At 39.5% G+C, this 19,363-nt stretch overlaps 1 protein-coding gene across 1 annotated transcript; it reads right to left on the bottom strand.

Annotated features, from left to right (window-relative positions):
- Nucleotides 1-6,356: 6,356 nt before the first annotated feature.
- il17rel (interleukin 17 receptor E-like) lies at nt 6,357-18,631 on the bottom strand. Its single transcript, XM_085252627.1, has 18 exons — nt 18,423-18,631; nt 17,095-17,122; nt 15,364-15,513; nt 13,511-13,617; nt 12,630-12,744; nt 12,254-12,298; nt 11,707-11,846; nt 11,229-11,300; nt 11,080-11,134; nt 10,801-10,964; nt 10,092-10,136; nt 8,968-9,025; nt 8,638-8,783; nt 8,011-8,070; nt 7,864-7,921; nt 7,299-7,406; nt 6,838-6,894; nt 6,357-6,741 (listed from the first exon to the last, which is right to left on the bottom strand). Exons 1-18 carry the CDS (start codon nt 18,522-18,524, stop codon nt 6,620-6,622), a joined length of 1,632 nt encoding a protein of 543 aa, XP_085108753.1. The 5' UTR covers nt 18,525-18,631; the 3' UTR covers nt 6,357-6,619.
- Between the last annotated feature and the right edge of the window lie 732 nt (nt 18,632-19,363).

Genomic DNA, 19,363 nt, shown 5'->3' with positions numbered 1-19,363 from the left:
CCGACATTATATTGAACCCTATGGATTAAGAACAACATATCACTCAAGTTCATATGTGTGTGAAGGCAATATAGTGTATCTTTAAAATGACCACCTTGGGCACATAGCTGTGGTATTGAGTACCTACATCTTCTTTTAAACTATTTATTAATAAGGAACCAGACAGAGAAAGGTTGGCCTAAAGGGAGGGTGAACTGAGGGGTAAGACACACATAAGGATTGTTTTGAAATGGACAGAATGCACATACAAAGCTACTCGGGACTGTCGCATGGTAATCCACACAGGATCATGATGCTAAAAACTTTTTTAAAAAACTCAGAAAAAAAACTGGCACATGTCATAGTAAGGTTTGTGGATTGTTTCAGCTTTGGGGAGCTTCCTTTTCTGTTGATTAACTAATTTGCAAAAGTCTCATTGTCAGTTTTCTCAAAATTAAATAAAAATTACATCCACGTCAGGAAGAACCTCAGCCTTTAAGGAAGAGCACGCACTAACTCCATCAAAAACACTGATGACAATTTGTTTTGTCATTATGGAAAGTAATGATTCAACATTCATTCACTCAGTGTTATGTTTCCTCATTGTAGCTGCTGATGATAAACAGAAATTGCACTAGATAAAGGTCACGCACATCACAATGTAGCACGTTTACACCAAAAAAGGAAGCGTTCCTTGTATATGCAGGGTGTGGAGACAAACATGGCTTTGCTATTTATTTTTTAAAATATATTTTTAGTTTTCCAGCCATCACGCAAAAAAGGATAAAAATATCTTTTCAATTTCCCCCTGCTAAGTAATTTCCAAACAATTTTCGTGTTGTACGACCAGCCGAATATTTTGCATGCTTACATACTGCCTGATATTAATCTAACAGGAAAATGTGCCCCAGTATATCTGAATGAAAACACTAGTGCATGTAGCCTTTTAATGTAACCAAGTTCCTTGTGTGTCTAATCATTTCCACAGGATGGATATATGACTATCGTATATGACTTTCTGTGTAAGTATTGCACAGAGAGGGCTCTGTTCTGTTACTGGTACTGTTTTGAGCAATGTCATTTGCGTATGTAAATCACAAGGAAGTTCGAGAAACATTTGGGTAGTACAGACAAGTGTCACTACAACAGAAACTTTTTTATTATCATAGCTGTCCAGGATGTTTGGCTGCTTTCCAGACAATCTTTAAGAATCAGAAGTCAAGCCTGTTCAAACAAAAGCCAAAGTGCTCCTAGAAGAGTTTTGCCATGGCTTTATAAATATGGGATGGAACCACAGCTTTTCTTTAAATGGTTTCTGGTACATACAAAAAAAATTTTTGAAGAATGTCCCTAGTTAACAGATTCAATAATATTTATCACAATTGCTGACATGAGCAATGTGTCTGTGTCATCCTACAAGTGAATACCATCCTAATTCATTTCATGTTACCTTCATTTCAATTTTATTTTGATACCCCCAAATCACAACCGCAACAGTTGCCTTTAGGCGCTTTATACTGCAAGGTGAAGACCCTGCAGTATTAGATGGAAAATCCCAACTATCGGATCATCCCCTATGAGCAAGCACTAGGCAATAGTGGGAAGGAAAAACTCCCTTTTGACAGGAATAAGGCTGCAACAGAGCCAGGCTGAGGCAGCTGGGAAAGTCTTAACTAGCTGAATGAGCACATTCCTTATACTTTTTCTTCCGTCTGCCTTCTAACTCTTACCACACTATTTGAGTCAGATATGCGTAGCTCGCAGCACTGGGAGAGATCAGGAGTGCTGATGAATCGCCGTGTGAGTTTACGTCACTGTCAGATAACATTACAGATGTGTTCTGGGTTACTGTCCAGCTGAAAAACTAAGGAAGATCCCACTAACACAAATCTGAACGGATGATGTGTCACCACCTAAACTTGTGGTTGCTTCGCATGTGAAATAAATCAGCAGTGAAGTTTACCCACACTACGGCACCTCCCCCAGGTTTCACTTCAGTAATCACACAAGACGAACTTTTTCTCAGACATTAGCAGGGAGACAGGAAATTTCCAAGATTTAGACAAACAGGTAATGCTGACCTACGTCTTCTACTTAAAATCTAAGAAGCCTTATACAGGCTGAATGAGAGCTAATGTTAATGTTCTTTGTTAATGCTTTATTAATGCTTGTTGCCATTCGTATATACACACCATTAATACTATAGAAGCCTGTACTATGAACAACTATAGCAGTCAAGTTTGGGTGTTTTCTGACAAAAACAAGCCACGGCCTCAGACTTGTTAAGTAAACAAAACATTCAGTTGGCTAACTTTTACCAAGGCTCACATGTTAACAGAAGCACATTCTGGTCCTTGTGACACAAGAATGCGAGGCTGTGGCTAAAAGGACTATCATATCGTTTATACTGATTCCAGTATAAATTAAAAGTGTAGTATGACAATAACATTGCTAGGAAATCCAGGCATATCTGAGAGAAAGAGCTACATAGTGGTTAGCACTGGCCAATGCAGTTAACGGAGTTAGGTTAATGAATGGTTCTAAATTGCCCGTGAGCGTGAATGGTTGTCTGTCCAGGGTGTATCCTGCCTTTCACCCTTTGACAGCTGGGATAGGCTCCAGCCTCCCCTGCCCCCATGACCCTGATAAGGAGACAAGTTTTATGTTAACCAGACTCTAGACCAGAACTGCCCAATCCCAGTCTTCGAGAGCTACTATCCTGCAGCTTTTAGATGCATCCCTACTCCAACACAGCTGAATCAAATGGTTTGATTACCTCTTCAGCATGCCATCATGTTTGGCAAAGGCCTGATAACAAGCCATTCATTTGATTCGGGTGTGTGGGAACAAGGATGCATCTAAAAGCTGCAGGACGGTAGCTCTCGAGGACCGGGATTGGGCACCCCTGCTCTAGACTATGTTGAACACTATAGAGAATAACTCTATTGAACTTAAAATAATCATGGACAGGATTTCCACCTTGATAAATTACTTTCTGTTAGCATTAAGTATTTTTGCAGGACTAATGTAATTTGGATATGTTGGATCAACTCAATTAAATTAAGTTGGACTCAACTGCAGTAAATACGTAGATTAACTAAGTTGGAATAACAGGATTGCATAATGCTAAAATAAAGGAATTTAATCAAAAGGAAATCCTTTCCATTATGGTTTTATGTTCATTTAGGTAGAGATTTTGGGAAGGGGGTGTTTGATAGGTCTGTTAAATCTACTATAGTACTGTACAAAATTCGTGACCCACTGTTAAGTCTAATTGTTGAATGTCGCCATTGTGTTTCTTAAATTTGTATAGTCTTAGTTTAAGCAGTAGGATCAAAGCCATTCCTTTGATCCTGACCACCTCTCCAGCCACTCTGTGCTGGGGGAGGTTTTATTGTAGATACATCCTAACTTGAAGATCTGTTTGTTGTTTGGTAGAGCTTCCTACCCTTTGTATGGTTTCACTGTGTTATCTTTGGTAAACCATACATTGGGTGTGGGGGAAGACGACCCTCTTTATGACCAAGGATGTTGTTCCTGCTTTTAGGTTTTATGACCCTTTGACCAACACACACACACACACACACACACACACACATTCTCACACACACACACACACTCAGTGTATACATTTACATATAGTGCCTTGTCTTTGTAACCAAAGGGGGGTTGCAAGGGGAGGTGTTTTGTAAACTATTGTTTGAAGTTTGTCAATAAAAGGCGGCGAGAGGAGGCCACCAGTGTGGTCATTTCAACGTGCTGGTCACAGACGAGAGGCCTCCCTTGCGCAAGAAATCGAACGTTGTTGCCTTGCTTTTCTTTCATGGGAATAAGTCTTAGATACAGCGGGGTCTGAGTTTAGACCCAACACCCACCAATCTTTTCTTTGTATTTTGTTTCCAACCATAAGCCAAGAAAGTGTTAGGTTTAAATTGTGAATTGTCATTTATACTTAGAAATATATACTCATATATTCTTAGAGTTTTATAATCCATTGCATAATGATAGAGGTCTGATCCTTAGCAGTCTGCAAAGACTGTGTGCCTCCCAGAGCACTCTGGGATACACACACATCTTAAGCTCATGAGAGAGGTCGTACCTTCTCTTACTGATTTATACGATGAGAGGACACCTACTCTGTATCTGTGTAAGTATAAGAGCCCTTTGTTTAGGTGGACCGGACTCCTCGTACCAGCAGGTCACAGTTCTCTCCCTCGTGCACGAGATCAAACAAAGAGCTCTGCTTGGTGTCCAATGCTTTGTGCCGTTGTAGTAGAATTGTCTCGTTCCAGCGGTGGGTCTGTGCCAGACAGACCCAACAGAAAGAAACTTGAAAAATGATATTGAGCAATGGTTTTCTGAAGGTCTTGCAACTTTTTTTTCTTGTTACATTGGCTGCTTGTCACTTCCTTGTATCTTCCTTTTCAATGGAATGTGTTTTTTGTTTTTTTTAAGCCACTTAACTTTGACCTATGAATGACTGGAGGAAAAAAACAGCATCTAACTCGATCAATGTTGCGCCTACGCATGAACAACAACAAAGGACTAATTTTAAATTGGATCCTTTGAGTATTTTGTTACTAGCATCCTGTTACAAAACCATATCACCTGTTTCCATTCACTTAGTTGAATCTTCAATGGAAAAAAGCCAACCATAACAGGTTTGACAGGTTAAAATAAAAATTTTCCAAACAGCGATTTTCCTATTAGTTGAAAACTTGGCATATCTCAGCATTATTTGTCCTTAAAAATGCTGAGGAAAATGGACAGAAGAAAGTAATGTCCTTAAGAACATAATAGTATCATTAAGCTCATGCTTAACTCCTAATGACTCCAGTTTCACTTAAATATATACAAAGCCAGTGTTTTGGGTGTATGAGAGGCCATTAGCATTTTCTGGCTGTTCTTCAACAGGAATCTGATGGGAGACGAACATGCCAGACAAGCTGACACTGGCTCTGATTTCTGCGCTGAGAGTGAAAGCGTATGGAAACAAAGTTAGCATTAGCCGGTAAAAAAGCCTTGGCATTATTTTAGGGTATTTACTAGCCAATTTTGTTGCAATTTAGTGTCATAAATAAAATTGAATTGAACTGATTATTATATAACAGATATGTTTCCTTTTGCTTATCTTAGCCAATATATATAATGTGGAAGAGTTAGGGCACAGTGTGAAAACATTTCCTCTTCTTTAGCACATTATCAAATAAAGCCCTAGAGAGGAAGCATTAGCTCCTATAATGTCCAGTTTAGCAAAACAGGCAGGTTGAATAGGTGAAAAAGTTGCGGCACTCACCAGACAACCACAATACAAACATATGACTTTATATAATGTGATCGATTACCGGAGATTAAATAAACAACGGTAACAGTAACATTGACCCATATACACTGATGAGGAACATTTATCTATAGAATAAGTTCTGTTACCTTTGATACTTTATGTTCAGGCTGCCATAGCATGTAAAAGAATAAAAGTGCAGAGTCACAGTGGTATTTTTTAATCTATTTGGTTGGGAGTGAGAGGATGTCTATACTTGCCTTTCTGCAACATGCTATCTAGATATGAAAAATAATGAGCGCATGTCGTTAAAATGTCAGAAACAGTGCTTTTCCATTACCATGTAGAAACATCACTCTGCCTTTTTGTTTATTTGTGTTTTTAACCACAGCCAAGATTCATTGATGTGGAAATATTAATTACCTTACTTACAATTCAAGATGACATGGTGCAACAGCCTGCATGTTTTGACAGACTGAAAAAGTACCTGGAGCTAAAAATGTAATTGATGAACCAGTTTTTGGCTGTAGAGCAACAAAATGTGGGCTGCCATAAAAAGTGATGCATTTCAAAAGTTGCATTGGTGTTTTATCTATGGTTTTTATATACATGGCAATTATAGTACATCTAATAAGAAAGTAATTGACATGCTCATCATCAGGTAATGTGTTGATGATTTGTGTTTTTACTCCAAGTGAATCAAAATATATTTTCTAGGTGAATGGAAATTTTCCTCGCTGAAGGAAGTTGGATTAAAGTTAAAAGGAAACACAGCTATCAGCAGCTCTGGCTCATGTGAGCAGGTGCACAAGCAGTGACATGGAAACTTTCACTGAAAACTGGGAAACAGCTGCTGAACATAAAGAGCAAAGTGTTTATAAAACTGTAAGGACATAAATAGATATGGAGCAGCAAAATAAAGTATAAGGCTTGTAAGCTTTTGGTGTTGAGGTGAAGTCGGTGTTAATGACTGCAAGTGTTTTAATGCAAATGTATTGCGATTATATTAGATTTGACGAAAACAATGTTGTGAAAAAATAGGGTTAAATGATATAATAATGGTGCATTTAAACAATAATTAAAACAGCATTTTGTATTTTGCCTTTTTTATTGAAAATAAACATTTTGAAACAAAAACCTTTGTAGCTGCAAGATTAAATGAAATTTTACCTTTAAAACAACTTTCTCCCAAACAAACACAACCACACAAAATACATTAGCCAGTAACTAGAACAAGCATACAAACCAGCACCTCTGCAGAAAGCTACATACCGTTTGAAATGTCAGTGCCTACAATATATACTGAATTCAACAGAGAACTTAGTTGCTTTTGTAACATCTTTATGCCTCACACTTTGGTCATTCAGAGAGTAAGTTGGCCTTCTCGTTGTTTCCGCACTGCGGTGAATCAGGTATGAAGACCCCACCGTGGACAACCGGCTGAGTTTGTAACACAGACACCAGACAGGTGGGAGGGGGATCTGCAACAAAACAGGAAATATGCTAAGATATGCGCACGGGTAAAAGAAAAGAAAATCTGTATCGTATGGGTTAAGCAAATGAAGTCATAATCGTACCTATTTGCTTTTCACCGTTACGGACTCCGGTTATTTTCTGCTTCCTTCTCCGATGCACTACAATAGAAGACGGGGGAAATGTGATGAGGAAGCAAATCAATAAAATGACAAACTCCGTGGCTGCTTTTCATTCAAATGTCGGCCGATTGCAATTGGGTGCTACTGTCTATCCATCCATAAAGAGAGGAAGGCAAATTTGAATAATCAAACATCTAAGATGGAAAGGAAAAGCTAGAAATGAGTGTTAACATTAGGACATTATTAACCAGCCTAGTTTACTGAGGCAAACTCAGCATTTACTCCCTTGCAAAGAGTCAAACACGAAGCCTGCATATACCAGAGCACGCTGCAAAATCTTTGAGTTTGATGGGCAGGGACTGGAAAAGGGCCTACATCACAGTATGTCCCCAAATAAAATAAAATGGTAGCCTGACACCTAGCCAAATAACTTTTCAACCTACCTGTTAATAGGACATGAAGCACCAGAGTGACACATATTACTCCAAAGAGGCAAACACCAGTCAGCACAAATACCCAGGTCAAGTCTGAACAAAGAGGTGATGAGTCACCTGCAAAGAAAATTTACAGTTTGTTAGATGATCCATTTGGTTTGCATCTTGCTCTCTGCACTTTCTCAAATGACTGAATCCCCAATTATATGTAAAGGAAAAACTGGTACTTCTTATTTTCCACAGAACCTTTCATCTTGAACATAATAGTATCATTAAGCATTGCACGCACAACAAAGCATCCTTTTATTTTTCAAAATGATGCCAAGACACCAAACTTCAGATGCACATGCATTTGCAATTATACCACCTCAGAATTCCCATGGCAATAAACGCAAGCTGTGTTACTGTACTGGAAACTATTTACATTTCAAAACTGGTGCATCGCCTAAGGTTTACAAAATTTTATGAGAAAAATAGTAAAGGAAAAGTTTGGTTAGACTACACAGGACTGAAGCAGAAATGAAGAGCAGAACGTATTTTAATGGGAAGCAGCTCTAGCAGAAATCATACTTACTGCACAGCTTCAGACAGTGGATGGCTGTGGCAGCATACTCCACATCAAGCCTTTTTACCTGTGCAAATAAAAAGGATATATTAAAGCAACAGTCTTTTTTTAAATAGGAAGTGCAAAGAAGTCAAAGGATCTACTACACAAACATACCTGAAGACATGAGTTGCAGGACGCCCCTTTCAGATTTAAATCAACAGCTTTTTGTTTCTCCTGAGAAAAAAGACAAAAGATATGAAATTTTTCCTGCAGGCGATATGGAAGTTGTCATGGTTTCTGTTTTTTCCTGTTTCTTTGATGTGATAATAACCATGATGCGTTCAGGAGAAAGATATCTTGTTGCACACTAGGTCTTGCTAATCTGTTGACAGATCCCTTTTGATTGCTGGAAAGCGTATTGTAAAAGATGTAATTACTACCTTTTTTGTTCTGTTGATAGCAAATAACTTTTAAAAGTCACGACACCTTCAAGAAAATGTGAAGTTTCCTAGCAACGAAAAAGGCAACATGCAATAAACAGGGATCATGTACGACAAAAAGTTGGAACACAATCTGTGTAAGCGTGCTGTGGCAGGCTGCTTCAAAAAAAACTGCACACATAGGATGTTTTAGGGCAAAAGTTTATTGCATGCAGGGAGCGAACAGACATTTGTTCTGCCACTCTTACTTAGACTCATCAGATCTAATGATGAGCTAGAACTCTGTCGAAGAAATCTGCAACAAGATATTTTTCTATTTTTCTAAAAAGTGCCGTCTGCGCTGGGAATGTGTTGCACCTACCACCTGCACGTTGTGTGTTTCAATGGTCTGACACTCAGGGGATCCCTCGGACTTCACGCACAACTCCACAGAAAAGTTTGCAGAGATCTGTGACAGCATCTTCACTTCTTCACGCCCCTCTGTTCTTGTTGTAACCAACTCCCATGCTGAATTTTTAAAGATATCATCATACAGCACCACCATGCATAAAGATTATTATCATCATTACAGACATCCATTATAGAACATGTGAACACAGTAGGGTCAATACATTGCCATAGACCATCAGAGCATCGCAAAAAATACTCATGATGTAATTAGCAAAAATTTGAAGAAAATAATAAGTCACACCTTGGAGTCTCCCATCAGCAAAGGGGCACCTGGTCCAGGACTGAGAGCCTGCAGTAAACTGATGAAGACAGAATAACATTTTTGAGCATTCTTCATCGAGCTGTTGTATCAAACACATTACTCTTAGTTTTAAGAGCGCTTACTAAAATCATTGTTGCACACCCATAGAAAATAGTTCAACAGTCTAATAATGATACTTCTGCTTTGCGTTTAGGACTCAACTCTCACTTCTGAAATGCAGATTTGATCACAACTTCCTGTTATTGGCTCAATAACAGGAAGCTGATATAATAATAACAAGAACTCTAGTATTAAATAAATACATGTTGTTTGTTACTGAGTTAGTGCAAATGCAAAAACTTGCATGTGTAAGAATTGCAACCCAGCAGCATTGCTTCTTGTAGGCAGTTTCCTGCTTTTGTAATGAAGGGTATGGATAATTAGAGCCTCCTTGTCTGAGTGTTTGTGACCTGGATTGTCGCTAGCTTTCTGAGCCGGAGAATGTCAGTGGGCATATTGGTTTTGTTTTTTAAAAATGATAGCAAAAATGACAAACTCATGGCATCAGAAGAGTAAACGATGATATCATAGTATCATGGCTTTTTAAGCCTATTTGGTTGTTAGTTCTATACGTGCAGTCTTTAACTACCAGGGACCATCAGAATATACGTTAGTTTAGGTAATGGCTCAAAATAACTACGCATTTCAAGATGACTTCCAAGTGACAAGAAAGAACTTGATAAAATCCTGATAAAATTAAAACATAACATGGCACATAGCATGCTATTAGGATAGCCATAGAGTTTTTCCATAATGAGTCAGCTAGCTTAATAAGCCAACTTACAGCAGTAATGTCACACACTGACCAAGAAATTAAATATATCTTCTCAATCTTAGCATTTTTAAAGATGTCACACTATACCAAGATGATCTCAGTCATCTGAACTGTCAGGTCAGTTCTGATATTTGCGTTGCATTATGCTAATGTTGTGCAAAGGTCATTTTGTAATCAAATACAGAAAGCAAAAAAAAACGGTTTTGTTTGTTTCACTGTTGCTAGCGTATCAAGTTGACATGCCCTAGTGAAATTTGTGGAATGAAAAGAGCGAAAGAAAGATTGTTACCTTGACGCACAGTCGATCATGGGGATCCACCTTAGAGAATGCTATCTGAAAAAGCAATAAAGAAGTATTTGTGAATGAATCACAAGTTCTTATAAATAAAGAATTGCAGTTACACAAGTGATGACCTAAATCATTAGCCTGGGTGACTCATATTGTGTTTAGATTCAAAGAGCTATATTTGTCTTTCAAGTGAAGCATCTGCCTAAGTCTTCCCAAGTATCCCTTCAGCCTAAATGTCTTGTGTCAAAATAAGGACTCCTTTAGGGTTTCCCTTCATTCTCCCGATATACTTTATATGTAGGTCTGGCTTGACTTATATAAACAAGAAACACAGCTCAACATTTATGTTGTACTTTTATGTACTTTTATGTGATCGTTTGAGGCTTCCACCTTTTAAAGAGGTTACAACTGCAACTACAAGCTACATCTGAAATCAGATCAGTCATGATTTTCCACTTCAAGCTGACGTGTCCGCATTTTTACTGCATTTTCTGTGACTCATCTCTCAGATACAACCAGGCACATGACTTTCAGGTTGTTCAAACCTCTGTCAAGCCTCTTCGTAAACTGAGTGAGAGTTCTGGCTTGTATGTGTGTGCTCATGTGCAATGTTGCCTAACAAGGGCATCGGCTTAATTACACTTAAGCGATTTGTAAGGATAACCAAGCTTAAGAAAGCTCCCTTTATAAATATCCAAAAGGTGTGTACCTTTTCTCTGGTAACATTCTGGGAGGAATGTGGCAAATCCACACAGATGCCATCATCTCTCATCTGACACAATGCAGCCGTAGCTGTAATTGGGCAAGCAGGCTCCCATAACAGAGTCTCCTCCAGTGGATCAAAGGTGATTCCAAACCACAGTTCCTCAACACCTGCAGGCGAATGAAGTCATAGGATTTTGGATGGTTATGATACATTGTCAGCTTTCAAATGCTACAGCACACGCTGGCAATTTTGTCATCTGTTTGAATGAACAATGGGACTCACGGTCTTTGAACGGGCAGACCTGGACTCTTGGGGCGTCCATCACCGCTGACCAGCCCTGTGATGAATTTATCAGTGATTATTGAAGGTCTTTTGTGGAATTTATGGCAGAAACTCAAACCGTGATTAAAGACCGGGAGTCATAGCATTACCTCAATGCAGAGGCAAGGCAAAGGTCGAGAGTATGGGAAGGTGGCACTCTTTATGGGTTGCTCCTTCTTTATCTAGAAAATGAGAACAGCCTTTGATTATCTGTGGAATGACTGTCTGGGTGGCAGTTAATGATGGTTCTTGTGTTCACTGTGCACATTTTGACTTTTGATCCTTACTGTTTCAGTTGCCCCTTTGTTCAGGGAATACTGCGCTGTCCTGATTGTCAGTTATATGATCGTTAAGCAGTTTATTGAGTGAGTACATTTAAATTTAGAATCACACAGGGAATAACCCAATGACTCACTTGAGGAGGAAAGTCCACAAGTGTGGCTTAGACCTGTTACGCTTTTCTTGAACTGTCACATAATGGAACATTACCCCATCTCTCACAGATCTCACTTTATATATATTCATATTATTGAAGAACACAAATAATTGCACTGATTCCATTCATATTTATTCCAATAAGAGTCTCACCAGCATATAAGCCCCTGTGCCAGAGCAGATGAAATCCTTTCGGCAGAGTCGGAGGTGATAGTTGTGATCGTTGAGCATGTCTGAAACATTTACGCTCAGCTCCTTCTTGTCTGGGTTTACTTTGTACGACAGTCTGCCAGCTGAAAGAGACGTGAAACAGTCCGACAATTAAAACAAAAAGGTCCAGTTGAATAATTCAGTTACATTTTATTTATATAGATATTACATATATATTTATATACATATCACAACAGCATTCACCTCAAGATGCTTTGTAATGTAAGGTAAAGACTCTACAATAACACAGAGAAAACCCCAACAATCAAACAACTCTCTATGAGGCAACAGCAGGAAGGAAAATCTCCCTTTTAACAGGAAGAAATCTCCAGAAGAACTAGGCTCAGAGAAGGGCAACCGGTTTGGGGTGAGGAGAAGAGGACAAGCCCTAAAAATGCATATATACTGCATATTTGATATTTTATTTCACTCCACTGCATTAACTAAAACATGTAAGGAGAAAGCAGATCCCGAGCATATTTACACTTACTGATGCACTCCGGAACATGTCTTCTAAAATCTTCATGACTGCATCCTGTTGAGAAAAGTGAAGCACTTAAAAAAGAAACAACTCATGCGTAAATAAATTCCTGTCATTCACGTGTCATCACGCATGTGGGAGTAGTTTTTACACAGTACTCACTTAAGATGTTTACACTCTTTGAATCACTGACATTCATCATTGCAGAGCAGTGGAACACACTATGAGGTTTCCTGTTTGTTTTTTTCTACCAGTTACAAGGAAATACTTGGCAGGGCTGGTTGTGTAACACTGTTTATTAGTTACCCATGGTTACAGTCATATGCCCTTCAGTCTGTGTTTGCATAATTATGCAAACACATGGACAAAGTGCATGTAATCCTACCTGGAGTATGATAGGTGCTGGTCCAGGTCATTCCACAGTAACTTGGGACTGTTGACACTGTTACTTGCACTTGTTGGTTTGGAGAAACTTCAGTGCAGTTGTTCTCAATTTCAACCTGCAGGAAAGAGGCAGGTAAAAGCACACAAGCTGTCACATGTCTGTTAAACGCTGCGCCGTATAGAAATATGCTGAAATGACCACATCCATTTCAGAAGCAGTTGGAAAGCCAGTTAGCCTGGCCGGACCACTGTTGTGTCTTCCTGAGAGACCTGAAGACGCCAGCTAGACTATGGAAATATTCATAGGCACGGTGATGCTAACCACATTGAACTGTTTATTTCCTCTGTCACTGTTTTCATTTTACAAAATCATCTACAAAGTGGGGTGTGGCTCAAAACGCGAAAAGAGGACACGCCACAAACCCGGCAGCAATCAAAATTTTGGTATGTTGCAAAACATTATCATGCTTGATGATCTTTCTGTTTACAGTTTATGTGACACACCGATTCCACCATCGTGGGCATCAGCTGGGGAAGGCTTTTGAGCTCCGTAACCTTTGTGAAGGTTACGATGGCATATGAGTCAGTTTTCCAGTGACCTTTAAGAGCAAATGGGATCTCCCAGATGTGTGGAAAAAGGTCATGTATTTTTCCTGACCACAAGACGAGAGGAACCGGAAGGACATCGAGAGTTGCCTCATCAGCAAACTCCCCGATTTGCGGGAAGGGAAAGACAAAAGAGGGCAGGAAGGCACTACTGGGTTGGCAACATTTGAGTGCTACACACAGCACATTTAACAGAAAAGCTACTCTAGCATAACACTCTGGATTAATTAATGTCCCACAAACACCCAGCGATGCCAGTTGTGCTAGGGATTTTACCTGCAGTCCAGACATCCTTTCTCTTGATGCCCTTGTGAAGCTAAAGGTTCTGCACCCCGTCATCCTCCCTGCGGTTGTGATACAAAAGGACACGCCGTGGATGGAGTCTGTGGAAACATAAACCAGAATATGTTTTGAAGTTGCTGTAGCAGTAACCAGCACCAGCCAGTTAGCCATTCAAACGGTTTTTAAATGGTTGATTTTGGTGCAGGTTGGCACTGTTTTAGGTGCCATACAGGAAGAAGTTATTTAGGCACTTTTTTTTCTGAGCAAAGGGTTTCCTCAATTCCAAGACGGATAGTCTGGAAATCTACCAGGTTTACTGTATTACGCTGTGCACACGGATGGATGTGTCTGACAATGTGTCTTCCTGTGTAAACCTTATCAGACTGTATGGGTTGTCAGCATTATCAGGAACATGAAGTGTCAATTGGCATGTTTACCATGCAAAAGCAGAAGTTTTTTCATGGAAGCTCGTAGCATTTTATAAAATGTGACTTCCTTCAGCAAATGCCTTTAAGGTGTGTCATCTGTGATTATCATCTCTAACATCATTAGTTTTCAGGTTGAGTTGACTACACCCTAAGAGTTCCATTTGGCGCTTCCTTGTTAAGGACGTTTTGAATAAGGAGAAAAGAAAACAACTGAATAATGACCTTGGTCAGATGGAGGAAATTAAACAATATCACGTGCCATGTATCTGTTGGCATGAGTGTGTTAGGACAGAGGCATGGGCTCTGTTTAGTTAATGATTGTCCTCCAAAACTAAAAAGTCCTTCTATGTATAACTTAATTAATTACATGCGATAACTTCAGTCACTCAGCACCTCTTTGTCAAAGTTTCCCTTAAGATATACTGATTCACCACACCTATGTCTTCTGTGAAAACAGAAAGAAGATTTTGTGGTTTAACAAACAGTTTGGCTTTATTCTGAAAGCAATTAATTAACAATGCCGAATCCTCCCAATTACTTCCAAGTATCAAAAGAAATTCCGGTGTAGTGTTTTAACAGCAGTCACATCTGAAATGTACAGCCCATACCAGGAAGTAGGCTGCTTTAAGTGAAGAAGACAAAGACACCACACTGAACATGTAGAGATTAGTGTGACATCGGCCGTCCACTGACTCCTCGCAAGACATCAAACAAGCAGGTACGCTAAAAGCATCAAAGCGGTACTGGGATTAGAGTAATGTGATTTCTGGGCATGTTTACATGTGAACTTAGATAAATCACTTTGGAAACCCACTTAAGCTGACTGCCTCTGGCGCCAAAGCATCGTGCTCCAGCGCAGAAAAAGACCACACACAGTGTGCACACACAGGGTGACACACTGAGACAATGAAATGTTATAGTTGAAATGCCAGCATTAGTCACTTTGATTGAAAGTGAGATTATCTTTTGAAAGTAAGAAATCCAGAAAACTGTCTAAAAATAGTACAATAGCATAAGTGGATAACAGGGGCTTTGGGAGGTGGGACATAAAGGAAGAAAAAGTGGGAAAAGCAACCTGGATGGTAAACTGTGCATGGAAAATGATTTGGTGCCAAACTAAACACTGCAACATGGAGCTCAAGTGTAAGTGGATTTTAATACTATAATAGCTGCTTTTAATAAGCGGCCAAACTAAATAATCTAATAGGGTGACACACTGAGTCAGTGGTTCAGTAATTTCGCATTGCTATAAGACTGAGAGAAGTCAAAGACTAGACCCTGTGCCAAAGCAAACCTCTGTTCACCCAAACAGATTTTCATTCATTGCTTGAACTGTAAAAACTGTTGCCATTTTTGAGCACATGCATTTTATACAAACAGATATGGGACCATCTATTTTAAGCCATCACACTTACGCACCAGCGATTTGCACCACTGCTTTGATTCCGAGCCACAGCGAGCACTTCTGCATCCTCTCACACTTCATGACCGTGGAAAGGCTGACGTTGTGGAACACGGTGGAGGTGTTGAGACTCTCGGCGGGGTTCTCGCATGGACGTGGAAATGAATCTGCACAGCAACGGGGACAGAGAAATATTTTTTAAAAAACGAAAAAGTTACACTGTGGGATTTGTGAGGAAAATGAAGGCGTGGATTTTGTGTACCAAATGTGGGTAAAAGGATCTTTGAAGTATGCTGTTACTTACTTATAGAGAGCCAGTGTTGGGGAGTAACGGAATACATGTACTGGCGTTACGTATTTAAGATACAAAATATGAGTAACTGTATTCCGTTACAGTTACCGTTTAAAAGGTGGTATTCAGTACGGTTACTTTTTGAAATAAATGGATTACATGGCGTTCTTTTCCTATTTCATATGTTAGACTGTCCCCTCTCTATTTTTGGTAATTCCACGCAGGCGGAAACCCAAACAAGAGACGCATTAAGACGCTCTACTGCCTGTGTCTCAATCTCGCGGCCCGTGACACCCCTACTTGCGGCCCGCATAATGACGTGAAGAACTTTTTTTTTTAAATGTTATTCAAAAAATTATGTAATATGAAAGCAATAGGCAGAGTGTTACAGACATAACCCTAAAGAATGTAGGCTCATGGGCAGGGTAGTCCAGTTGTAAGTAAATAATTAAGACTCGACTGAACACTGTGTTCGTGTTTCAGGAAAACACGAACACAGCCTGAAGCAGCCTTTCAACGCCTCTCTCTGTCTCTCGCAAAGTTGACCCAGGCAACAAAGTAAAGATAGTTTTCGGCTACGAGCCCGACATGAACCTGATGTATTTGCCAGAGGTCCCTTTACTACGGTTCAGAGCCGCGGACCTGTTTTATATACGCGCGGAATAGTTTACTATACGAGATCGCTGCAAAAACTGCAGCCTGACCTAATGTCCACCCTACTGTTACTCATTTTATATTAAGATTTAAAAATCTGGTCGGTATTGGTATGGCGAGTAACCTTCAGTAATAGTAATAAATCACATTCATGTAGTTGTAAAAAGCTTGTTAATATATTAAGTAATCCAGAGTATTCAGAATACGTTACTGTCATTGAGTATTGTAACGGAATACATTACAAAATACATTTTGGGGCATGTATTCTGTAATCTGTAGTGGAATACATTTAAACGTAACCTTCCCAACACTGTAGAGAACAAACTACAGCAGCGTTCCCACCTTTGCCGTCTGCTATACAAAGCATTTGAATTTCTCTTTAGCATTTTACACTTACACTCAGTATTTTGTGCAGAGATTACAGATAGCAGCAGTGCACTGCTTCTCAAGCTTATCGGGATTTTATCAGGTCTTATTTAGCATGTGAGGGAGGAAAAAATCGTTTTAATGCTATGGGTGGGGTTCATTTAAAGATCTTTGAATGTGGTTACTGTTTCTCACTTTAGTTCAGAGGCATGGTCTTTGTGTTGTTTTACAGACCTTTTGAACCCAGCCTTGAATTCTATGTTAAATGCTGAATGCAGTTGCTTTGGCAACATTGCAGTAAAATATAAAGGCAACAAATGCAGGCGTTATCAGTTTTTCCTGTTCGTCGGCTAATATTAGCTGAGTTATTGTGCAAGTAAACACCCAATGGGGATGCATGACTGCTGGTGTAACGTGGCAACAAGTCTATACTCACAGCCTCCTTTGGTCTTGCAGTGAAGTCCCTGCAAAAAGAAAGAAAAGGAGAAAACACAGAGTGATTCATGGCAGGCTCTTTTCTGTGAATTCTGTGTAGGAGTTTCATCAATAAAGTTACTCTTAACAGAACAAAGGTAGCAGCTCTGCAGGACAGGGGATTCCCAGACAACAATGAGTTTTTACATCCTCATTGCTCCTTTCAGGTAAGACTCTGCCTGTGTGTGTGTGTGTGTGTGCGTGCGTGCGTGCGTGCGTGCGTGCGTGCGTGCGTGTGTGTGTTTAACCCCACAGCTGGAGCACTGTAACACAGTTGTCTTTGGTTAATATAAATAGTAATAATAATAATAATAATAATAATAATAATGAAGGAATGTGATTCACTGTGGTCTTGAAGGAATGCATCCTCGTTCACCAGTCAAGTATATGAAACATATTTCATAAATCCTTGTGCCAGAATAAACAGTGCCTTCATTTTTATGTTGTGGGGAATGTGATTTGTAACCATCAATAGTTCCAAGAATTTTTTGTTGGATTGTTTTTTTAAGAAATGAAATCTTTTAATTCCATTGATCTACCACCCGTGAGATACCTCACAGAACCTGATGATGTTTTGACTGTAAACACATCTCGAATTCATCTTTCAGAATTTTAACCGACTGTCACCGATTGTTTTCTTGCTACAGCGAGGTGCTGAGTTACACTATTAAGCGCTTACACATGTAGAAACCTGCAAATGATAAAGAGCTTTATCTTAACTGTACGCATGCAAGACAAGGGAGGAGAAAGAAGGAAAATGAAGCTTGTAAAGTTCAGGTCGCTGAAAAAGAGTAAACATGTTGTGTTGACTATTCACCCTCCACCCAGATACATTTGCAGTTGTTTCCTCCTTGGGCTCCAGTAAATGATTAAATATATTTACCAAAGCATGTATCACTACCTCCTTTAACAAAAGCTCAGCAGAAGAGGCTTTGCAGGATGTAGCTTTGTAAAACTGTCTCCCAGTAGGTGAATCAGAGTGTCATTAACTGGCTGTCGTGTGTTTTCATTCTATGTGAACTGAAGAGCCTTTGAGATTAGAATTGGATCATCACAAATCAGATTTAAGTTTGATCACAGCCCCAGTAATGACCACAGCTGTAAAAGTACAGGACTCATTATAAACATCTGTATATTTCTGTTATTTTCACTCACTAAAAACAGCCAAATTGGCATATTAAGAAGTATTATTACACAAGTTCATCAGCAGCAGTGACTAATATCAGAAGTTAATATAGAACACAATAATATAAGCTGATAATGTGATTTTATCCTTGTTGATTCTTTTACCTGAGAGCACCTCATACATGTCTCCAGTCCTGGGCTTTCTCCTCCAGCTCCAGTCAGACACAAGCAGCAGTGGACCAGGAGCAAGCCAACCCACAGGATCATTTTACTGGCCAGGTGTGGACACTTTCTTCTTTCTGCTGTCCCTGTAATCTGTGCCTCTTCTTGTACTCTCTAATCTTTTCCCTTTTTTTTTCTTTTCCAGGTGGGGCTAAGTGATAAACTCAGATGTGGGCTTGATGTAGCTGAATGTTGAGGTTCTCTGGTTTGATGTGTCCTGGAAGTGATGATATCCAACATGTAGCGCGAACTAAAGGGCTCCAGCTGTTTTGTGTGGGAGGCGGGGCTCTCTGAATGAGAGTCAGTAGTGGTTTTCCCTCTTCAGCAGCACTTTCCAAGATGTGATTTTTTTTTTGAAACAGTCCATGTCCTCACTGTACAAAACTTCTTTGGGACCTTTCTACTTACCTGTCACACTATAGTGAGCTGGAATTATGTGGAAATGGTACTGAAACCCAGTCACCAATCCTCTCACCCACACGCCAAAGTCCACATGCTGTGACAGGATTTACTGGAAAGGTGCAAAATTTCACATCCCTTTTTTTTTTTTGCATAATTTCTTCAATTCCTATTGTGTATTTCTGAAAAAAGAAGTTTCTAGAGGAAACCCCTTTACTGTGGTTGCAGCAGTCCCCTTTTACTGACTGGGTATTAATATTAGAAAAGGTAAAGCAGTTTGAGGACTATGGGAAGAGCTTGTTCTTAACATCTGACTGACCTCTTAAATACTTTCACTATATTTATGCTTTGTAATAATAACTCCTCATATTTCACTCCTGAGTGCGTAAAATAGGCTTCCTCTTGGGTCAGCGTTGCTTTCCCTTATTTGGGCACAGTTCTCAGAATAAAAATGAACTTGGAAGCTCCACTCACGTACACTGCCA

Source organism: Mchenga conophoros, linkage group LG17, assembly GCF_057382185.1.
Source record: "Mchenga conophoros isolate Kocher_MC1m ecotype Shallow Benthic linkage group LG17, M_conophoros_male_GT1.1, whole genome shotgun sequence".
Lineage (NCBI taxonomy): Eukaryota > Metazoa > Chordata > Actinopteri > Cichliformes > Cichlidae > Mchenga > Mchenga conophoros.
This window is presented reverse-complemented; position numbering and strand designations above follow the sequence as displayed.

What these genes read in the sequence shown, in the direction of transcription:
- il17rel (XM_085252627.1), bottom strand. Translation starts at nt 18,524, where the DNA reads ATGATCCTGTGGGTTGGCTTGCTCCTGGTCCACTGCTGCTTGTGTCTG. An exon ending in AGCAGTGGTGCAAATCGCTG is followed by an intron (nt 13,618 to 15,363) that starts GTGCGTAAGTGT and finishes ATGTTTCCACAG; the next exon opens with ACTCCATCCACGGCGTGTCC. An exon ending in GGTCTGCCCGTTCAAAGACC is followed by an intron (nt 10,965 to 11,079) that starts GTGAGTCCCATT and finishes ATTCGCCTGCAG; the next exon opens with GTGTTGAGGAACTGTGGTTT.